Source organism: Sabethes cyaneus, chromosome 1, assembly GCF_943734655.1.
Source record: "Sabethes cyaneus chromosome 1, idSabCyanKW18_F2, whole genome shotgun sequence".
Lineage (NCBI taxonomy): Eukaryota > Metazoa > Arthropoda > Insecta > Diptera > Culicidae > Sabethes > Sabethes cyaneus.
Window position 1 is genome coordinate 153293075 of NC_071353.1, and position 24051 is coordinate 153317125.

The following is a 24051-nucleotide window of genomic DNA, read 5'->3' on the forward strand; positions in this document are numbered from 1 at the left end:
TGTCTGTCTGTCTGTCTGTCTGTCTGTCTGTCTGTCTGTCTGTCTGTCTGTCTGTCTGTCTGTCTGTCTGTCTGTCTGTCTGTCTGTCTGTCTGTCTGTCTGTCTGTCTGTCTGTCTGTCTGTCTGTCTGTCTGTCTGTCTGTCTGTCTGTCTGTCTGTCTGTCTGTCTGTCTGTCTGTCTGTCTGTCTGTCCGTCCGTCCGTCCGTCCGTCCGTCCGTCCGTCCGTCCGTCCGTCCGTCCGTCCGTCCGTCCGTCCGTCCGTCCGTCCGTCCGTCCGTCCGTCCGTCCGTCCGTCCGTCCGTCCGTCCGTCCGTCCGTCCGTCCGTCCGTCCGTCCGTCCGTCCGTCCGTCCGTCCGTCCGTCCGTCCGTCCGTCCGTCCGTCCGTCCGTCCGTCCGTCCGTCCGTCCGTCCGTCCGTCCGTCCGTCCGTCCGTCCGTCCGTCCGTCCGTCCGTCCGTCCGTCCGTCCGTTCGTCCGTCCGTCCGTCCGTCCGTCCGTCCGTCCGTCCGTCCGTCCGTCCGTCCGTTCGTCCGTCCGTCCGTCCGTCCGTCCGTCCGTCCGTCCGTCCGTCCGTCCGTCCGTCCGTCCGTCCGTCCGTCCGTCCGTCCGTCCGTCCGTCCGTCCGTCCGTCCGTCCGTCTTTATGTTCCTTATAGAATCGAAAACTACTGAACCGATCGGCGTCAAAATTATAGGGGTTTTTGGGGCCAGGAAAGATCTCTTATTAATGGTTAGAGACCCCTCCCCATACTAAGAGGGGGGGCTCCCATACAAACGAAATACAAATTTCTTCATAACTCGAGAACTAATTAATCCAATGGCACCAAATTTGGCATGTGGGTGTTTTTGGAGGCAAATTTTTTTTCCATGGTGAATTGAGACCCCTCCCCTCTTTAGGAGGGGGATTATATCCCCGCTGTCTCCGTCCCGTTAAAACCTTGGCTGGCCTCCAGATACGTTCTAAACTCGTCACCAGCATGGATGCTGGTGGTTGTAGGCTCAGGTGTAACATTCCTGACTTACGCTGATCTGGCTCTGTACACAGTTGCCCATGAAGGACTGTGTCAACCCAAGCATGGCCTCCCTGCTTGCAAAGATAACCATGGAATCACAATTGCGACTACACATTACGAGTGGCGACAGCGGTCTGGAGTGGGGATCCAAATACCATGAACAATGAAGCTTTACAAGAAGTTACTTTGAAGAGCGGAGAAGGTGAAAACCCGTTTGCACGAAGTGGAAGCCGTTCCGGCCACCGTAGCTAATCAGACTCCAACTGTCGAATTCGGGAAGGCAAATCTGGCAGAAATCAGAAAGATGATCAATGAGCTCTACGAGTCCACGAAGGACAGGACCAACGTCCATAACAATAGCTGGTGACCGGCATCAAATCCGGTATGATTGCTGTAGATCGAGAGCAGAAGGAGCTAAAAACTAGAGCTGAAAACGCCGAGAGCGCCTTAGAGCCGGGAGTCCAGAGAGCAAGAACAGACGAAGACAGAGAAGCACGCAAAGAAGCGTTTCGAATTGCTAGGACTGCGCTGAAGAAAGAAATAAAACAGAGCAAATCTGCTTGTTTTAAGGAGCTCTATAGAAGTATAGATGCCAAACCCTGGGGCGACGGTTATCGAGTGGTAATGGCGAAAATAAAAGGTCCAACAACGCTTTGGGAGAAGCGCCCGAATTTTTCCGGATAGATGGAAGATACAGAATTTGTGCCGTGATAACAATAGATGTTAAGAATGCCTTTAACAGCGCTAGCTGGGAAGCTATCGCGGAATCTCTACACAGAATGAAAGTGCCAGACAACCTTTGCAGAATGCTGAGCACCTGTTTCCAAAACCGAGTATTGATTTATGGGACCCAGATCTATTAAGGTTACGGCAGGAATTCCGCAAGGATCAATTCTTAGTCCAACACTATGGAATGCAATGTACGACGGGGTAGCAACTGCAAGGCGGTGCAGAGGACGGCCATCTTGGTAGGAGAGCATGCAATTGTCTCGCGGCGCAGTTTGAAACACTTGGGCGTGATAGTCGACGATCGGTTAAATTTTAATAGCCATGTTGACTATGCTTGCGAAAAGGTGTCAAAGGCAATCTTGGCGTTATTCAGGCTTATGCCAAATAACTGCGGACCAAGCACAGGGGCGGACTAGGAGCCAAAGGGCCCACCGGGCCTTTACCAGCAGACCGAGTTACCAGCTTTTAGCGTGTGCGTCATATTAGCGGTTCACGGTGCTTTAGTTTGGACGCACTTTTCTTCAACCCAATCTTCGTTACTTTGAGTTTTAGTTTGTTCAGCCACCACCACAGATATTGTTCTATCGACAATATCCATTTCATTGGCAAAGCAGACGAACGGAAAACGGTATTCGTGAACTCGATGTCAACAAATCCGCTGATCCGTATATGCTAACAAATAGTATCCTTAAGCAATTTCGCCAAGAATTTGTGTTGCCGCTCACCAGTTTGTTCAATGTGTTGTTAGCTTCCGGTCATTTTCCGGGAATTTGGAAGATTTCGCACATCACTCCGATACATAAAAAAGGCGCCAAACGTGACGTGGAAAATTATCGCGAAGTTGTTGTATAGCAACTTGGCTGCATTTCAAAAGGCTTCCAAGTGGATTGCGGATATACTGATATGTCTAAAGCGTTTGATGCCGTTAGTATAAATAGCATCTTGGAGGCAGTTGAAGAGTTTGGCGTTCGAGGTTCACTGTACAACTGGTTAGTGTCATATTTGAAGCAGAGAATACAATTTGTTGAAATACGTGGCAGCAAATCTTTCTTCATTTATTGTAGACTCTGGAGTACCGCAAGGCAGTCACTTAGGACTCACTGTTGTTCGTGATACTAATGAACAAAATGCCTGATGATATCTCCCACTGAAGTATTCTAATTTACGCCGACGATATAAACATATTTTTACCTATCAAGTCCATGGACGGTTAATTGAAATTACAGTTCGACCTAGCACACTTTGGAATGTACTGTGAAAACCGTGAAAATGACATTTAGCAGAAAAGTTAGCCCCGTGATCTTCGACTACGCTTACCGGAATAGAGTAGTACCGCGTACAGAATATGTTCGCGACTTGGGTGTAACTTGGGACCGCACACTCTCCTTCGATAGACACATTGATAACGTGATTAAAGAGAGCTTGAAACTGTTCTCACTCGTTAGGAGGTTTGGCCGTGACCTCAATGATCCACACGCTATATTGGCAATATACAAAGGCCTGGATTTCGCAAGTGTAATCAGGGATGCCACATATAATTCTGTGTTTTTTGTTAGAAAAATCTGACAATCTGTAGGCGAGGAAAAATATCTGTGCAAAAATCTGTCCAATGCAAAACAATGAGAGGGAAAGAGATAGAGAGTCATTTTGCCGACTATTTCCGTCTCTTTTACTCTCATGTAAAAACTCAAAAATCTGTTTAATCTGTGTAATTTGGCAAAAATCTGTATTCTATGCATACAGATTCTGAACAGGCGATTTCTGTCAAATATCTGTTAAACACAGAATAACCTGTGCTTGTGGCAACCCTGAGTGTAATATGGCGCCCGCAGTACCTTACCCACATTCAGCGAGTAGAAGGAATCCAAAAGAGATTAGATTTGCTCTTAGAAATCTCGGATGGAACGGAGAACAGCTACCACCATGATCTGTGTTGTTTGGTCGACCTCGACTCGGTCCACTCGAGGCATAAGCTATCCGATATCGTATTCTTCATGAATATCCTTGCAGGGCGAACGATCAGTCAACCACTTTCCAGTCGACTAGTACTAAACGATAACCCAGTCTCGCTTCGACGAAGGAGAACTTTTGAACCACCGTTGCGGACCAGAAATTACCCACAGAATGAACCAACTACACGCTTCATGAATAGTTTCAATGCACTTCAGGAAATAATAGCCATCGACATGAGCCCAGATACAATAAGAAGTAGGCTTAGATTATATTTTAAAGGACAATTATATTAATGTTTCTATTGTTTAGTTTTAATGCGTAGAAAAGTGACTCATGAACGTATTTTTTATATTTTGTAAATAGGTTAAGATTGGGTAACGGACACAAATATAAATACAAAGGTTACAATGGCCATGATTTTACGGTCGATGGTATCATACGCAACTTTGAAATCAATAAAATAATTGTGCGTTGAATTTTGTATTCATGGACTTTTTGGAGGATCTGCCGCAGCGTGAATATTTGATTCTTTCCTGACCGTCCTTCAGCGAACCCGGAAGAAAATTTTCCACATTCTGCTGAGTGCCACTGTGCATCTTTGCCAGCAATGCAACGTTTTCCTCGTCTATCACCCATTTATATTTCTGCAGATTTTAAGTTATAGGGTTAATGACATGCAAAATAGGTAAGCTGATTTTATAAATTATAGGATGTCAACAGTTCAATATATATGCTTACTGCTTACTGTAGCTTACTGCGTCTACACGTCACAACAGAACAGTTCATAGTGCAGGCAATTCCCGTACCGAGCTATAGCTATCCCTGGGATTAAACTCTTGGATTCTCCTATAAGAATCCTGCTTCTATAAGCAAGGTATTCTGTGCGAATCCTCTGCAGAATTTCTTCACACGATTCCAATGTGAGGAATGCTCGAGACTCTGCGCGAATCTTTTTGGTTCGTCCTGCTAGAGCTGAGGAAAAAATAATCCACCGTCTAATAACGCCAGTACGAAAAGCACGTGCTCGCCAGTCCAGAGGAGGTTCGCCAGCAACGACACACGGAGTTTCTACAAAACGGCCAGGTGCAAGAATTTTGCCATGCCTGTGATGTGAGTATTTCCAGACGCTGTTGAATAGAGAAGTAAACACGAAGATCAGCAGGTACAGGATAAGAATTTTGAGCGATGGCCAAACTGTGGAGCCACCAACACAGGAGGAGGTCATAAGAGCAATCAGTGAGTTGAAAAACGGTAAGGTTGCTGTAAAGGATGGTATCCTGGCTGAACTTCTAAAAACGGGGAGCGAGCAGCTGTACGAAACAATTCGCCACCTCATTGTCAGGAACAGAATATGACAGGAAAATAAATATTGGAGGAGTGGTTGATTGGCCTCATTTCCCATAATTTTAAAAACGGATATCGACTTGAGAATAAAAACTATCGAGGCATTACGTTGCTCAATTTTGACTATAAGGTGCTCTCCCTACCCTGTGTTTTAGACTGAGTCCGTTAGCTGAGTTCTTCGTCGGCGAGTGTCAAGCTGGTTTTCATGAGGGTCGCTTCACGATGGATCAGATATTTACCCTGCGTCTAGTAACTGGCGAGTTCCGGGAGTACAACTTGCAGACTCATCATATTTTTATGGATTTCCAGGCGGCTTACGATTCAGTCAAACGAAATGAATTGTGACAGTTAACGCTAGGACATAGTTTTCCCATAGAACTAGTTACGTTGATTCATGTGACGCTGGATGAGTAAAAATTATGAGTCAGAATAGCAGATAAGACCTCACGTGCTTCTTGATTTTGCGGATGACGTCGATTTCACTGAAATCAAAAGTAGAGCAACGAAAGAAGCCTTTAGGTCATTTATTGAGAAATTGGGACTTACCATTAACACCGCCAAAACGAAGTACATGGCGTGGAAATCCGAATGATGTTGGTGTCGAAGAGGAACTGAATATATTTTGGTATGCTCGTGACATTTGACAACGATGTAAAACGTAAAATAAAACGACTAATTACAGCTGCGAATTGGCCTTTACGCAGGCATTACATTTTGTAGCTGAAATCCCGTAGCTTGCAAATTCGCATAAAATTGGCGCTCCAGAGAACACTAATCCTCTCGGTGGCCCTTTACGGACATGAATCATAGACGCTAAAAGAAGCTGATCGACGAATGCTTGGGGTTTTAGCGTAAAATTTTGCAAAATCCAAAATGCTGTTATAATGAAGATAGTACAGTGTGGCAGTCTGCGCTGGGCTGGTCACGTGTCTAGAATGCCCGACGAAAGAGTAGCCAAAATTATTTTAAGCAGAGAATCAAGAAAAGGCCGTAGACTTCGGAGTAGACATCGCACTGATAGATGTGCGCTATCGAGGATGATGCACGTTCAGCTGGTGTTCGAGGGGTTTGAAGAAAGGTAGCCCAGGATTGAGTACTGGAGGACCATAATTCATTCGGCGCAGGATCGATAACGGACCGTCGCCACTGAAGTAAACTGAGTATGGAGAGTAAACTCCATACTCAGTTTACTTCAGTGTTAGTGTGTGTGTTAGTGTACTTCAGAGTTAGTACTGAAAGATAGTACCCGAGCGTTAAAAAAATAGGAGCCTTAGAATGGCTATACAGAAGAAATCCTACGAGGGTGACTGTGAACGAGTGGACATTATGACGGTCGCCATCTCCGGATCGGTTCACGTCTCGACAGGTGGACGGAGCAGTGTGCAGACACAGCCTCCCCCCGAAGTAATACTTAGTGGTAGTTCCGGGGGGGTTAAGGTCAGGCGCCCGTGAGGTTTTTAGTGGGTTAGAGTCCCACACTGTGCCACGTGATGTAGCAATACATCATTTAAAAAAACACAGATAATGCTCAATTTTCGAAGCTGACTCGAACCTGACCCGCAGGACATAGTAGAAAGGCAAAAACGATGCTTTATTTCCATTTTTTCTGTAAAGCGAAAATCAAAATGGTGCACTTATAACAGAGTATCGATTGCCCTAAAAATCAGAGAAAACCAGGGAATGTCAGGGAAATTCATATGTTTTGTCTGTAGTCCTGTTTAGCCAAAAAATATGAACTAGACTTATATTTGTATTATCTTGGTGTCATTTATTTGTCAGTTGTTACGCTTTTTCTGGGATTCTTTTTGTCATATGTGTTTATTATTTTTGCACAATAATAAATCAATATTGTGATATTTTTGGGTCATGACAAATCATATGCCGTTTTGCTGTGCATTTGTTACAGGCACTCGAGATGATAAGATATTAATGTAGGGGAAGGGCGGTAAAGACGGACACCTTAAGGCAAAGACTCAATATCTACTCAAATATAACTGTATCGATCCTAATTTTCATACAAACTGAACCTTTAAGTCTCTGTCTAATAAAGTTACAGCGTGTGCTGGAAAATTTCTTCCAAAATTTATGCTTTTTTAAATATTATAAACATCATGTATAAATCAGAGTCTCTGCGCATAGGCGGGAAAGACGGACACTTGATATGGGAAAGACGGACACTCGCAAAAAGGTGTCACGCGTCGTTGAATTATCAGTATTAAGAAAAATTAACATATTTCATCATGTATTTAGGAAAGTATTGGTTTGGGAAAACCCCCTTCCCGATCCCCCCTTTGAGCGAGAAAATAGAATGGTTCCCTTCAATACTTTAATTGGTGACGAATTAATTGTTTCTAAAAGTTGGCTCATTCCAACTGTTATATGACTTCTGGTTACTTTTACATATATAATATGTAAGTATTTGCAATGTTAAATCGTTGTTGGGCAAAATGGGTTCAAAATCTGTGTGTCCGTCTTTCCCTACCGTTGGGTGTCCGTCTTTCCCGCCTTGGATACAATTTTTTCAAACTTCAATAACTTTTTACTGAATATTCAAAAATTCACTAGGTTTCCAACGGATATTCAGTGAAAGATCAAACTAACGCATTGTCGTCGGTTTAGCATGAATATGTTGTTTTTTAACGATTTACCAGCTATTTTCTTCACGCACAAAATTACATCGGTTAGTGTATATACGCATTTTTTCTTTGTTTTGCTTATAAATTTGTCAGCTACGCTGCTAAAAATCGGCAGTTTAGTTCAAAAGTGTTAATTCAATCTATAGAAACATTTCCCATCATTGATTTGCTTCAAAAAATTATTGTTTAAGAAATATGACAAGTGTCCGTCTTTCCCGCAGTGTCCGTCTTTACCGCCCTTCCCCTACCCGATTTTTTTAATGTGCCCCAAAAACAGGTTGCTTCAGTTCTGCACTGCACTGTTGCCAACGTTACCATCACAAAACCACACCGTTAGAGGTCATTATCTCGATTCTGACAGCCATCATATCGTAGCGTTGAAGAAGAAGCAATTGCTACGATAAAATGATCAAAGCAACACACTTCTTTGAGCTGTGTTGTCACTCGAACGCCCGTCCTGACCTGACAACCAGTGATGAAAGATGAGAGGATTTAAACAATCGTATTTCTGCAACCATCATCACAACACAACGCCACCACAGCACAGCACAGCACAGACAGCCAGCAAGCTGGCTGCCTCAGCCGGAAAGAATTGACTTTCCCTTTCTATAGAAGTGAGTGTGTGGGCCCACGTGTCTGTGTGTGTGTGTGTGTGTGTGTGTGTGTGTGTGTGTGTGTGTGGGTGTGTAGGGGTATGTGTGCTCAAAGATAGCAGCGTATCATCTATTTTTTTGTGCTGCTACTTGTCTTCTTTTGCTTGTTCGTTCACCCCCCATTCAACCGACGACCGACCGGATGGAGGCGAAAGATTGTGGATTCAAACCCACCTTCATCCTTCCACCCACGCAACAACCCGTCTCGGTGGGTCGGAAGCGCTCCGGAAGAACTTGACCCCTGTGATAACAATAAGAAGCGGTGGCAGCAGCAGCTGCCGCAGCCCGGGGTGCGGATGTAAGATATCGATTTTCCGAGGACCTGCTGCTGTTGCTGCTGGCGGCGGCGGTGCGTGGTACAAGCGCACAATGATGATGATGATGGTGCGCTGCTGCGATTGTGTGTGCGGTCGGAGCATGCCGAAACGCTTATTCTAGCTACGACGGGAACGAGCCTCCATTTATTTTACTGCCCGAGGGATGACAACCAACCACAGCCCACCAACAGTAGTCAGTCAGTTGTGCCAGCCCGAACCCGAACACCAACGGAAAGCCAGCAAACGGAGGGCGGCCAGCCGCCATCAAGTGCTACTGGAGGAAATCGAGGCCATTTGGAGAAGAAATATGTCCGCTTAGCACAATAAATTCAACCGAGAAGCCATTTGCTTGCGGTTTTCGTTTGATTTTTTTTTCTTCACTGTTGTTGTTGCTATTCCAGCCTAAAAGTTAGAGGAACCGGAAACGGGAAACAGCTGCAAGCACAGGGATAGAACGGAAGTTTGCAAACCGTTTTACTACCGGTGATGCATTTTTTCTTGGTTTTATTTTAAATTCCGTCAGCCAAACTGGACGGACGTTGATTGATTACGTGTTTCAACGTTGCAATGTGAAACTGTCGAAAACAAATTTTAAATGTTCACTATTATACTAAAAAAATAACTGTTTCTACTTTCCAACAAGTTTTGTGCTTTGTTCGTTTATGACGAAGAGTAAACGAGCGAAACTTGTGAAAAGCGAAAACTGTGTCCACTCCAGCGAAACATTTGTTATTCCCTTGACAATAAAGCGATTATTTCCGACAAGATATAATCACCATTAATTAGCTAACTGATGAGTTGTTTTTTTGTGTGTCGAATCTTTTAGTAATTACGTTTACTTCGGTTCCATATATCTGTAGGATTTGTAACATTATTGGAACACAATTTTTGCTTGAATTCGATATCCATCTATAAGTAATTTATAGCGGCTACAATCATATAATACCTAATTTTTTATAAATCTTTGGTAATTTTTGGAATTTGGAAAGAACGGTACAAGAGAGTAATGAATCAAAGGTGTTGATACTGTCTCCAGGGCGAGACAAAAAGTGAAGGAAAAAGAGCGGAAAATTCGGCTAGGGAGGACTACTGAAGCAACGCTTATTAAGTTTGTATAACGTTTCTCTTTACCCAAGCAGCTTTATACTATAGCAGAACGTTCAGGGATATTTTGAAACGTACGATTAGACCAAGAGAGTCATTTTGTTGGGAATCGCTGACATTCTTGCAAATCGTAGCTGAATTTCGTTTACTTCCTTTCGTCTATGGAGTTCTCCGTACCCCAACGCATTCCGAGTATGGTTTAGGTGCTCCTTTTATTAAGTAACCGAGTGGTTACCTGTCTTGATTCTCATTAAGTATCTGTTTTTTTCCATGTGTGGACTCATTACTGCGACCAGTATAAGTTGATCTATTGTAATATCGCCCGGGTGTTTGCTGTATGACCTGCACTGCATTTCTTTTTGCTATAATCGCTATTGAGTGAGCGATATGCTTATTAAATTGTATGCGTGCTTGCGTGTATTGGGGTTTACCCTTCCTTCAAAGCTTGATCTACTTTACCCACTTATTTCTCGCTGCCAGCACTATCCCATATTATAGCCGTCCCTGGCGAGGACTCATTCGTACCTCTGACCAGTACACTTAACTATAGGAGGGACATTTGTACTGTCAAGAGACTTCAGGGGGTAAATGTAAAATTCAGCACGAAGGAAGGGTAAATGGAGGGGCCTGAGAATAAACCCATGCTAAAGTCACTTGACACCGAATGGCTACTAAGATTCGAACCCACGACCACTCGCTTGTCAAGGCAGACTCGGTAACCTTGCGGCTACGGAGCCCCTCCTGTATCTGTTTCTAAAGGGCGGAATACATTTTCTTTCATGCTTAAGATGTAGATTGACAAATCTCTATTCGTTTCAGAGCCAAAATTACTCTGGGAAGTTCCGAAAAGTACGCCAGGCTTCAAACCAGTAACGTATTTGCAACAACGAAAATGTTAGTTAAAATCCTCGCACGCTGAAATGCGTACAAACACCTCGGAAATCTTTCGAAAATGCGTTTGAATTTATAAATGTAGCAATGTTTACTCACTGGTTTCGATTTTTGCTGTAAAAACATACGTTGGCTAAAATATCTAACAATCCAAAAATCAATAAGGAAAAGCGAATTCTATTCACAATCGAATGCTTAAATTTGGCATCACAATCATTTTTAAAGAGGTTTGCTATTGTATAGTTAAATAAAACTTTTAAGGGATATAAATGAATCCCTTTAATCAATTAAAAAATTCAAAGTGGCGTTTGAATTAATCAAACCCTTGATGCAACTAGCACTTACGGAGGGGGAGGCGAAGGAAGAGTGAGAGATTGGTTGAGAGGGAGTACGTGTTAGCGATTTTTTAAACTTTGAACTTAAGCTTTAAACTTTAAATGCCTGCATTCAATGCATTGATATTAAAATTTCCTGAAATAAATTCGTACTTCTTATCGAATGCTTGTCCTCTTTTCGTAAATTTCAGAAAGTTGCAGTTCTGCATCACCTACACGCCGAAAAAAACTTGCCAGCTGTAAAGGTATGTAATCGCTCATATTTTCATCATAAAAAATATTAACTAGCCCCGTAATTGTCCTGTATTCTAATAGCCGGCTGCAAAGTCTGTCGATAAAGAAGGGCCAAGTTCTGACAAGCTGATTGCTCGATCTCACTCGGGGTCCCTTTACTACTCAATCACTTGTACATCTATTTTTGTAACAAAAACTCTCATAATGCAAGAAAAAACCCTTTTTACCTTTGTTATACAATATAACAAAGGTTTAGGAATTGGTCGAAAAACACGAAGTCGATCTGAGGCCCGGAGGGCCGTGTCACATATACCAATCGATCAGGTTCGACGAATGAGCAATGTCTGTGTGTGTGTGTGTGTGTGTATGTGTGTATGTGTGTGCGCTTCAATTTTCAATCGCCTATTTCTCTGAACCGATTCGTCTGCTATAACTTGTATTTGAAAGGTATTTTTACCTAGTATATCGCTATTAAATGGTTTCGAGGTCTGACTTTTAGTTTAAAAGTTATAAGCAAAAATGTGAAAATTACATGACACGATTTTCTCCGGAACCACATAACCGATTTCATCGATCTTAGTACCAAATAAAAGCTCTTACTATTGCTAAACTTCACGCCGATTTTTATTGAAAACAAACAAGTGGTTTAAAAGTTATGCTTAAAAAACCAGTTTTGACAAGGTTCAAATGATCGCCTGTTTCTCAGAGATGGCCAAACTGATTTACGTGCTATTAGTTTCATTTGGTAGGTAATATAGCCGGATAGATCACTATTGAATGGTTTTTTGATTGGATGTTTAATTTGAAAGTTATGAGTAATTCAATACACTACACCAAAATTAACAATAATTTATAATGATTTTAACCAAGAAAAATAACCTAATTTCAATTATTTTAATATCAAACGAGAGGTTTTCACACTACGAATATATATGCAAAATTTCATAAGAATTGGTTTTACCGATCAAAAGATATTAACCCTCGAACACTCGCGCCAACTTTTATAACACAGTTACTCGCGCGCACAACAGCCCAAAACCAAAGAAAACGTGCGCACTAGAGTTTTTACTAGGAAAACTTGGTTTTAAGTTTATCGAACCTTTGGAAGAGTTTCTTGAAATTGAAAGCTCTATCGTCTGGTAGAATTTGAATTTTGATCAATCCCCCTAAAAGTGAAATAAAAAAATTATTTTCCTTCAGTTTCCATATAACACATTGATGTGTTCTGCAAAGTTTTAGAGCATATTAGTACAAGAAATTTTGCTGAAGACAGTAACCTTCTGTCTCTTCAACGAAGAGCTCTTATTTATTGTAAATGAATTTGAAAAATCAGTTTTTCTATTTTAACTCTTTTTGTAATTGTTGTATGACTTTTTCATGTATTACAAAGTTGTATAAATAATAAAAATACACAACTTTGCTGAACATAGTATACCTCTATGTTTCCTTGTTTACGAACTGTAGAACTTTGATTATAAAAAATACCCTGATTTTGACCCCGAATTACTCGACTACCAACAGACGGATACATTTTAAACATTTTACATTTGCTGGTAGTTTTGCTGCACACAGACACCATTTTTCCATATGAAGAAACGAAAGAAAATTCCAGTTGGGGCCAATTGCGGTACATCTCACATGCTACTTGCTTCGTTTCTGTGATGTCGGTTTATGCTAATCTATTTTCCTAACAATTTAAAGTAATAATGCATTGAATAATTCTGACATTTTGCTCATAACAAGTTTATTGAAGAGTATACGTTAGTATATACGTAATATACGATTTGTAACTATATAACAATATGGCATTCAAAAACCTACATATGGTGTACAAAATACAACAACGTGAGTAACCGAAGGTTCATAAAAATTGATGAAATTTATTCAAGAGAACTTTATTGTTGTGAATCAAATAGAATGGCGTTATAGGAAATTATGCATAGTTCAAAAACCTTTTAACTAGACCTTTACTACGCAATGTATATGTTAAAGAATAATATTTCATCTTACAACTTACTTTTACTTGCACTTACCCTCATTAGTAACAACTTACTCAGCAATGACTCATGAGAAAAGAAATTATCAAAATTTATAAGTGCTTCTATTTGTTTCAAATTTTGTAAACTTATTCAATTTCCAAAAATTTCATGTAAACCAAACGTGTCGATTTCTAATTTCAAATTGCAAGTAAACGGTATAACAAAGGTTCCTTTCACCACTAGGTGGATTAAATCAGGTTTTTCATTTGAGTATGTTTTCTCTTTTGCTTTTCCTCCCTTTGTATCCCGTTTTTGTCCCGCTTTGTTCCGTGTTTTTTTGCTATCTAGCTTGTTCTCATTTTCTATCTCAACTTCCTAGTTTTCTTTTTCGTTTTTTTTTTCATTTTTCTTCTTTCCTCCGTCCTTCTGTTCTTCGTCTTCTAACCAGTCTACTCTGTTTTTGCTTTTGTTTTCCTTTCTATCGCGTTTTCTTCTTTTTCATTTTTCTCTTTTCTGTCCCGTTTTCCCTCTCATTGTTTGTCGATTTTTTTTTCATTGCAGTTTGTATTTTTTTATTGTCTCGCGTTTCTCCTCATTTTCTATTTCGGTTGTCCAGTTTTTTGTTTTTCACAACTTCCCACGTGATTATTTTCCGTTTTCTTCTCGAGAAACAGCAAGAGACAGACTACCTCTAGATTCATTGGTAATCCGTCTGTGAATGTGCTGATAAAATTTACTTGCATTTGCGTAAGAAATTGGTTGCCTCGGATAGACGACCTTTGCTTTTGAAGCTTCAAAGCTACATACAAAATTTAGCTTAAATTGACGATATGAAAAATATGTTAAAGATATCTAGATCTAGATCTAGATAAATAATTGACATCACAATTTCTCTATGGGTAATTTACATAAAGCGTTTGACATGAAAAACGGAAAAGAGAAATGTGATTATTTCTTAGCTAGCGTTCCTCCAGATAGGGTAGAAGTACCAAATATCGTAGTAGCACCCATTACGGTAATACGAAAGTGTTTATTATTAGTTTAAGCTTTGCTTGATCCTGAAATATGTTTTAAAACAAGAACTAACTCTCAAGAAACAAGAACACACTTAATTTCTGAAATTATTTTTAGGCAAAATATGTTTCTTATGTGAAAACCCATAGTTTGAAAATTTCGTGTTAATAAAAGACTTGATTCTTAGCAATTCGCTAAGGTACACGTAATCATAATAATTAAAATGTTTCCGACATTTAAACTACATTTTCCGTAAACAAAACATGGGGCAATTAATCACAACGTTCTTAACGTTGTAAATTGAAAAAATAACACGAATTTAGTCAAATAGCTATTTTTCTGTATTACCATGGTTGGTAAAATTTCACTACGACGCGTCTATCATCGTAGTAGGCTGTTAGTTGTAATACACCGAGATCAGTGACTACTTCGCAGCCTTGCAGAGGTATCCCATCAATGCGATAATCGTGAACCAAAAGCTGTTTTTTGCGATGAAAGCTGATTGCGGTGCATTTTGATATACTAAGCGTCATATAATTGCTGGAGCACCAATCTGCGAATAAGTCAATCAACGCACGTAGGAGTATATCAGCCAAAAACCTGGCCAAAATTAAAAAATCAAAATGTGGATGAACCAGGCGCTATTTATCATTATTGTATTGTTAGATACTTATAGCATCATATGTCGGCCATTTTGAAAACATCTTGATTGCTTATAACACTGTACAGCTGTCAAAACCTTGCTATAAATCGCAACCTGATTTTTTTGCAAGCGGTCCGACCAGCAAGGTTGTGTTCCTGTTATATTGTTGATATTTTTTAGAAACTGCTTCGTAAAAATTTAATATGGATAATCAAGGCAAATGTATGTAGAGTAAATTTGAGCATAAGTTTATATAAACACATTTAGGTGAAACCCGTAAACCAGGCTTGGAAGTAGCTACTTTTTGCTTTCTTTTTTTAAGGCATTTTTTGCAAAAAAGCATTTTTGTTTATGTTCTAAGCATCTCTAAGCAAAAATTTGACCATCATTAGAAAGGTATGGAGTTCCAAAATAATGTTGTGAAAGAAAATCTCACGCATCCTCACGCTCTCAATTTATTTTTGAATTTGAAGTTGTGAAGATTTTTGACGCGTTTTTCAACTTTATCAATTAGCTGTGTTTGTCATGCATTAGTTAAGAAATTTCGATGTATTCTTTCAAATTCTGAGATAGTTGACCGCAAATTTTCTAGAAATCACCTTTTCCAGTTTATACAGCAATGTCCTGATATTTCAATCGACAAAACGTTTTTGTTTACAGAAAAAAACCTAAAGAAACTCTTAAATGCCCTCCGAATCACAATCATGTACTGAAACATCAATTGAGTGGTTTTAAAACACAGTTCAAATGCAAATGAACGACTCTTTATAACCGTAAGGATCGGTTCAAAGAGGCAAACAAAACTTGGATGAGTTCTACAATCAAGCCATCTACTTGGTCTGAGATATCAAATGCAGGTTGTTCAAGTAAGAAGTTTGCAGAATTTGCTGAGAGAAACAAGCGAAACTTGGAACTGTGGGAAAATGTCCCAGTTGAGATCTTTACTGCCCATAAATGCATAACAGTCCCATATGACTTTTCACCATTTTTGAGATAAACCTGGGAATCATCTTTAAATTACCTATTCTTTCAATATTTCAAACAAAAAAGCTATCTTTGTTCCCAAAATGTTGAAAAAAATATTAAACTATGTCAGTCCCATATTACAAATAAACGCATAACAGTCACAGTAGTGAAAATATGTGAATAAGCATTTGATTTTGGAAATTCCAGAACCGATTTGACTGCAACAACTACCAAACGAAAGATTTTATAGCCTACAAGAACACTATTGAAGAAAATTTGGAGCGGATAGACGATTCCGAAGCTATAGTCAGAACAAGTTCCGGAATATATGGAACTTGAACCACCTTGAATCACAATAATTCCATTATACGACACCTCTAAGCACTCGAATTTGCAAAACTAGATCATTGGTAGTTGTATAAAGTGTTCAAGACGTCATTGACCATATCTAACCACATATCCGGAAATGCTCCGGATACCCCTACGGGGATCAGTTTCAGAATAGAACTAAAATACAACATGTGACATCTCTAAGTACGCGAAAGTGCAAAACTAGCTCAGAATAGTTCATTTGTCGTCATATAATATGTCCAGGGTCACATTGGTCACACTCGGACACATTCTGGGAGTGTTCCTGACACAGAAAAGCGACCAGTTTCTGAGTTGAACAAAACCCCTTATGCGACCCCACGATAACAAATTACAAATAAAAGCAGAAAATCCAAGGAACTGGAAGTTTATCTTCAGAGTTATCCTTACTCCCGTAAAATTTCAAATAGTTCAGTACAGACATTTGAAACAGTTGAATTAAACGTGCACGTGAATTATCAAAACAACAATGACACGTGGTCTTGAAAATATTCCACCGGCAGTCACCGGCTCACCGGCAACGCAAGGATCCAGGCATGCTGTGAGTGTGACTGTTATGCGTTTATTCTTGCTTATTCAAGCACAAATAAACGCATATCAGTAACTTCGGTAGTTTTTATAAGTTTTGGAACAAATTGTAGGTCACTTGTGAACAAATTGCTTGTAAAAGTATTCTATAATGTACATTCAAGTAATATTATAATGATTTGGACGATTTGTTTCCAAAATTTACTCAATATTAAAGAAAAAATGTAGCGGTTTCAAATGCGTTTTTCGCCGCTGCAAGTTTTTGCATATGTGACTGTCTTCCATTTATGGGCAGTTTAGTTATGCAACACAAATAAGTCAAAGATCTGTGGGATATACGACGGTTTCCAGCATCATTAAAGATATCACTTAAAATCCCTCAAAAGCTTCAGAATTAAAAAACGCTTTGACAGCTGTACAGTTAAATGCTGTTCAAAAGCATTCACCAGGACACGCTTTAACTGTATTCGTCGTTTCGAAAAAGCAGTAAGAAATTATATATTCTTCAAACAAAAACATTTATCCTTATTATTCGCTTATTCGCAAAGTTGCTGCCCTAGTAGCAGCTTCACGCTTATGTAAATATCTAGATGAAGTTTTTTGTCCTTGCCTGATGATGGAAATCTAAATTCTGATTTGATTCGGAGCTGATTAGCAAGTGGGATGCGATGGTTCTCAACAATATTCAATATATTCAAAAATTTGAGTACCCGTTAGACAGCGATTCCAATATTTTTATAAGCTCAGTCGTTCCTCTTCGGATGATAAGCAGCATTACCAGGCAGAAAAAAATTGTACGGCATAATCCTTAATCGCCGAAGTTTTGTTATCCAGTCAGAGTCAGATTCGCCCGTGAAACTAATAATATAAGAAAGAAATACCATTGCTGAGTAATTCTCGCGCAAAGTCAATAAAAACTACCCAGTCTTTTATAGTCGAAGCGCTTAAACTACTCCTTCCAGGTCAGCCAAACCTGTACCTTGAGGGATGCAATGATGCATCAAGCGCGAGTTCAGATGAAAGTGAGAGTGATTCAAATTCGTAACGGTTTCTAAATCGTAAAATTAGGACTTACGATATACATTTTTTTAGTGTACTGCTGAAAAAATACAACAATGATGTAATTTTGTTTTTAAGTCATGTTTCTCTTGATTCCCATATTTGCTTAACGATAAATGGGAATACTATACTGAAAATGTATGTCAAAAAGCACAAATGTCACTGCTAGGTAAAAACAAGCTGTTATTTACTAGTTTTATCGTCTAAAAATGATAAATAATAACTTTTTTGAGCTATTTGATGCATCAACTGACTTAAAATCCATTGAAATAATTTTGGCCACGTTTTTGTTCTACATACTCCCATGTGCGCTGCACAGTGGTCCAAAAGCGGGGCGAAAAGCGGAACTTTTTTCCTAGCGTCTTTTGCTTTCATTTTATCTTTTATGATCTTCAGCACTTTTGTTCGTATGAATTCCCCCTTAATCTAAATTTATCGAAAGTTCGTCATTGCTTACTATAATAAAAATAAAAAAATAACTTTTTTGTGTTAGGAAATATAGACATAGTTTCTTCGGCAAAGTTGTAAATATTGTAAAAACAAGCAACTTTGCTGAAGAAATAAAATTTATATCTTTATCGAGTGCTGAACCAGAGCGCATATTCTTTAAAACTTCTTTAAAAATTGGTTTTTCATACTTAGCTTAGTTGTTAGTTGCATTTTACAAGAATACAATGTTCTAGGCAATTATCGAAGCTCTCAAAATACACGTTTTTGAAGAAGACCGCAAATCTATTGGACCTTTACTTACTGAGTTATCGTATCAAGCTTTAAATTTCCATAGCTTCACGAGCCCATGAGGTAAAATAAGCATTTTCCATAAGCAAAGTTACACAGTCTTCCACAAGCAAAGTTAGGTACACTCTCAAGTTCGTAAAGGATTCTGTGCATCTTAAAATCGAATCCCGAAGACGAAAAAAACAAAGTTTTGGGCTCAAACGTCTTTCTAAGACTTGCGCCCTTCTTTATCGACAGACTTCACAGCCGGCTGTTAGAGTACAGGACAATTACAGGGTTAGCGCAGCCTAATCTTCTGCCTCCATCTGCTGGATCGGTGCTGGAACCGGTACTACCGGTACTGATGCTCCCCGTACCGAAATACCAGTTCTCAAAAATAGTGTCGGTACTCCCGACCCTACGGTGTGCCCAAATGAAATGGAAGATGGCACATTCTTTTTACTCACGTGCAATCAATCTATTGTATACAAATTTCACAGAGTTTCGAAATTTAGAATTTCACGAATGTGCGACTGACCCGCCTTATACCAAACCACGTTTCTCAATAACGGTTGAACCGATTTGATCGATTTTCGTTTTACAGAAAAGAGCTCTCCACCTAATTGATCATTGTCTATATTTTCTGGATTTTCTTCGATATTGATCAGAGCTCAAAAGTTGTGTTATTTTGTATGGAAAGTGACATCAAAAGTCCGTACTAGGCTGGTGGATGTTGACACGCAAAACGCATATTTTTAGTCTGTGCAGGACTATTGTTGAAACAATACTCGTTCTGTTCTTTCTGCAGCCAATTTAGCAAGATTCTCAAAACACTCTTCTATGCTTCGAGCGCAAGTATTCATTGGGTCATGGGAGTTGACATTTGGAAAAACTCAACATATAAAACAAGGAAATTTTGCATCTAGATTAGCCTTTGAAAATTGGCCGATATTTTATTTTGAACAAAGTTGAAGAATAGGCTGTTCGACGTTTGAATCAGAATGAATAATACCTAGAAGGTGAATTATTATATGCATGGCATTGTCTCATTAGCCGGAAGTGCAAAGTTAGCAGAACATTGTTTGCACAAGACGGTTAATTAGTGCTCAATTGATGCTAATTAATGCTCCTAATGGCAAATTAAATGCTCCATTGTTCAATGACAAAAAACAAATTTGTGTTTACTTATGGTAAAGTTAGCATACTCTTCAGAAAACATAGTTTCAATAATTTAGATGGGCTTTTTTCATAGATTCAAAGACTATTCAGTGAATGGTCAGATCTACATATTACTTTGATTGTACCCTGGCCGTCACTTTTCACAAACAACTTTTTGAACCACTCTTAAAAACGTGACCTAACCACTGCCAGATGATATTGAAAACCCCCTTTTTCCATGAATCGTGCTCAAACTTCTACTTCCATATTCAAGGTCTGCTCAATAAAACATCAGCCATTCATCAACAATGGAAATCCGCAACACTCAATCGAGATTCAATAAATTTTTCCTTCACACTTTGTCAATCAGCTAGCTTTTCTCGGCGGAATTACTGCCACGCTACAAGACCGACAACGACGACGACGACGAGTAGAAAACCACCACTTCGAACCACATCAAAGCTAGATTCAGTGGATGACGTCCCGAAGAAGAAAAAAAAAGAATCCGTTTGACGTGGGTTCCTCTACATTATCTGTACACCCGCCGCCCGCCGGTCCAAAGCGGAACCGACGGACCGACCGAACAAAAAGCAGAAAACCGACAGCATGACAAGGAGTGCGCCCCATTTGTTCCATTTCAATGCTTCCCCCCCGGGAATCGAATTTCGTCCCCCGCCGCGGTTCATCCACCATGCGATCTGGAAGGCATGCGATAATGATGATGATGTGGCACTTTGTTCCTGTTCGCATCTACGCAGGCAACTTTTCAGCTGAACACTGACTGAACTTACCGTAAATTTCAATAAGTTATCGCCACTCTTCCGACGGCGTGCGCGACTCTTTCCGTTTTTCCGTTTCTCCGTTTGAGCCTTTGATCTTCTCCACCGTCGTCGACAAAATCGATGCGATGCGATGTCTCACCGCACAGGATTTCTATTATATTTTTCTTCTTTATTTTTATGTTGGGTAGGGGAGGTTCTTCTCTATTTTTTCGTTTTTTTTCTTGTTATTTGTGGAACCAAACTCAGTTGACTGAACATCACAATAAACTTTTTGTCCAATCCCTTTGCTTTGTCGGATTGTCTCCTTGGACAATCCTATTTTGTGTATCACATGGTAACTATACAAAAAAAATTCACATTTCGATCTCCGCCTCCGCTTCTTGGTCGCTCTAACTCGATTGATTCAAATGCAAATGCGCTTCTTAATCGCGCAGGAAAACAAACTCATTGTAGTGATTCCAACGGTTTTCCTCGGCGTCCACGCCGGGCTTCAGGTTCTCCGTCACCGATCCGGCCGTGCCGGAGCCACAGCTTCCGACACATCGGAAGCCATTGTCCTGCAGCATGTCGAAGGCCTGCTCGATGAACACGTGCTTCAGGAAGAACCGTGCCGTGTACCGATCGGGCCCACCGTGATCCGGATCGCGCGACTCGTTCAGCGTATCGCCAAACACCTCCCGGCAAACGGCCACCCGTCCGTGGACCAACAGGCGCGTTATTTTTCGGAACTTTACATCCGCCAGTCCGTCTCGACCGAACTGGAAACTGCCACGGTAACCGATGGTGATGCAACCCGGATCCTTGGTGACGGCTTCGATCATTCCGTCCAACCGCAGGTACTCGGCTTCCTTCCGCAGCCGGTCGCGCTCGCGAAATTCCGCTGGCATTCTAAACTTGGCCGGATCCCGCAGGTAGTCCAGCACGTACCGGAACAGCAGCCCGTCACGGTCGATAAAAAATCGACCCTGACTGTCGCGGGGCACCTCGTCCGGACTGCCGCTGAACCATTCCTGCAGCAGCGATCCATCGTTCGACTTCAACGTGCTCAAACTGGTCGCATAGTGCGTGCCGCCGACGTTCAATTCGATCACCGCAGGAAATTCACCCATTTTCCTCTAGTTACTCGTAAAATCGCAATTCACAACGCTTTTAATTTCACCTAGTAATTCAACTTTCGTTGTTACGAACTTTTACTGAACTGAATTTTACTTTTTCACTCACAAAAAAAACGATCTTCTAAAGTTCGATAAAATCTCACTAATCAGTTGCACCTCTTCCTCGCCCTCCGCTTTAATTCGTCTCCACTGGAGGTAAATTGCTCCCGTATATTCCTGCTGCTGCTGCTGCTGCTGCTGTTACTGGTCCGCAACGGGACGTTCCGACGGAACGGTTGTTATCCGGTAGTAATCGCGCGAAACAGCACGCACGCACGCACGCACTAAAACCCGTTCCGGGGTCTCTCTCACTCACGGTTCAATAACTTCAGCTTCGATTGTTGATTGCACTGAAAGCAACTCCGCGCGTACCGTTTCACCACCCGGCGTACCCACACCCGTGGATCAAACTCTAACTCAAACTAACTCTCTGGACTCTGGACTGGACTGGACTGGACTGACTGGCCCGATAGTAGCAAGCAGTGTGGAGGAGCAGAGCAGAGCAGCTGTCCGTCGTCGTCGTCGTGGCAAGTCCGTTCTCCGTGCCGACCGCGATGGAAATGATGCAAAAGTGAAAAGCACACACTCGCCAGCAGCAGCAGCAGGAGCAGCAACAGCAGCGCAGCCACCAGTTGGTTGCTCTCTGGCCCTCCGGTCTCTCCATAGTCTCTCTCACAGCATCCCGTTTAACGGGAACTGTGCTACGTACTGCAGGAAGGATGCTGGACCTGCCGTTGGCAGTGCGGGAAAATGGTTTGGAAAAACGGTAAGCTTTGCCGTTCAAATCTTTCCGAAATGTAAAAGTTAAATATTAAATATTACCAACTTGTATAAAGGTGTTATTGATAAATTAAAACCTAGTTTCGGGTGCAGTTTTGTTCGTTGATTCTGTGCAGAACGTCAAAACAAGAATTGATGTACGAAAAAACAATTCCTTCGTTGGTTTCTCGTCAGACATTCTAACCACGTGTCCAGCCAACTGTAGCCTCTACTTTCATTATCTCAGAATGTTTACATACTTGGTACAATTCATGAGTCATGCATTTGCGCCACATTTTACCTTTCAATTTAATACCGCCAGTTTACGCTCTAAAATTCCAGGTAGATCCAGTTTACAAACGTCAGCTAGCTAACTAGTACCTAGGGAGGAATTCATCATCGTCCCACATATGGATTCCTCGACAATTTTGGTAGTGCAAGATATTAGTCTCTGAACTTATATTGTTTTCTTGTGTTATTTGCTTTCTCTCTCTAAAACCGAGGAGAAAAAAACAATGTTACATTGCTTATGTGCTAGTGCTAGGCAATTTACTTTGCAACGGTTAGAGTTGTATCTTGAATTGGTATCTTGAGCTGCGCGTATGCGCAATATTTTCATCTGCAATCTGTACATTTTATTGAAAATATTAGTCGCATATACAATAAAATATTGTTACTTATTTCAAGGGTTATTTGTTTGGTAAAAATTATTGTATCCATATTTTATTATCCCAGTATCCCAGATAGGATACTCCATACTTGAACTTGAATGGTTGAACTTGTAGATTATGTTTTTTTCGACACTTGCGATGAAAGACTTGGTCCACATGTCCAACATACTCGACAAAAGGGAAACTCACATGCTCCGAACCCCGAATATGAATGGAACGGTCTGACTATTGCCAAAATAAAAAAAAATGGTTCGGTACGACCATTGGAAACCACATTATTTCTGTATGGTCATAAACTGAAATGATTAGGTACAGTCATTGTTGGTGAAGTATATGGTTCGGTACGATCATAGATGGATGAAATGGTTCGGTACGACCATCGATTAGTATATCGGTTTGGTACGATCATTGTTCAATGAAGTATATGGTTCGGTACGCTCATAAATGAAATGGTTCGGTACGACCGTTAGTAAATGAAATGGTTCTGTACGGCATATAAATGACCTTAGACAAAGGAAATGTTTCGGTTTTCAGTAGAGAATCTAGAAGAGACCCCACGGTCGATCCCGGTAATGTCGATTAATATCGGAAATCAGTCAAGCCAGTGTTACAACAGTGTCTCAGATCTCATCCGCTATTCGTAGGATACTGGCGTACCAAGGCTGAGGCACGTGGCTCACCTTCTCTTTAAAATTTAACAGAAAACAAAAAAAAAACTGAAACCCAGAAGGCCGCATTTTTCAAATTAATCTGCCAGTATTTTTGCTAACTAATCACAACCACAGTGATGGGGGAAAATTTCAAAGGAAAGTATAAATATCAACTTATATGACGTAGAAGTTTTTTGAAATATATTTTTTCTTGTTTGCCAATTTATAATTATAATTTATAAGAAAACTAGCTGACCCGACAAACTTCGTATTGCCACAAATTAAACTATGTTGTACGTAAACTGTGAATCTCGGATGACCTTTCTCACAATCTCGAATTTTGCAAGTTTCTGAGGAGTTCATGGGTGTTTTAATATACAAATTTTCCTCACA

General features: G+C 40.6%; 1 protein-coding gene across 1 annotated transcript in view; it reads right to left on the reverse strand.

Moving 5' to 3' along the window:
• LOC128734599 (BTB/POZ domain-containing protein KCTD12) overlaps positions 1-22096 on the reverse strand; it is a 37248-nt gene extending 15152 nt beyond the window's left edge. The window contains exon 1 of the mRNA XM_053828878.1: positions 20434-22096. Within this exon, the coding sequence (XP_053684853.1) occupies positions 20847-21533 (687 nt within the window). The 5' untranslated portion in view covers positions 21534-22096 and the 3' untranslated portion in view covers positions 20434-20846. The remainder of the gene's footprint in view (positions 1-20433) is intronic.
• Positions 22097-24051: the final 1955 nt, after the last annotated feature.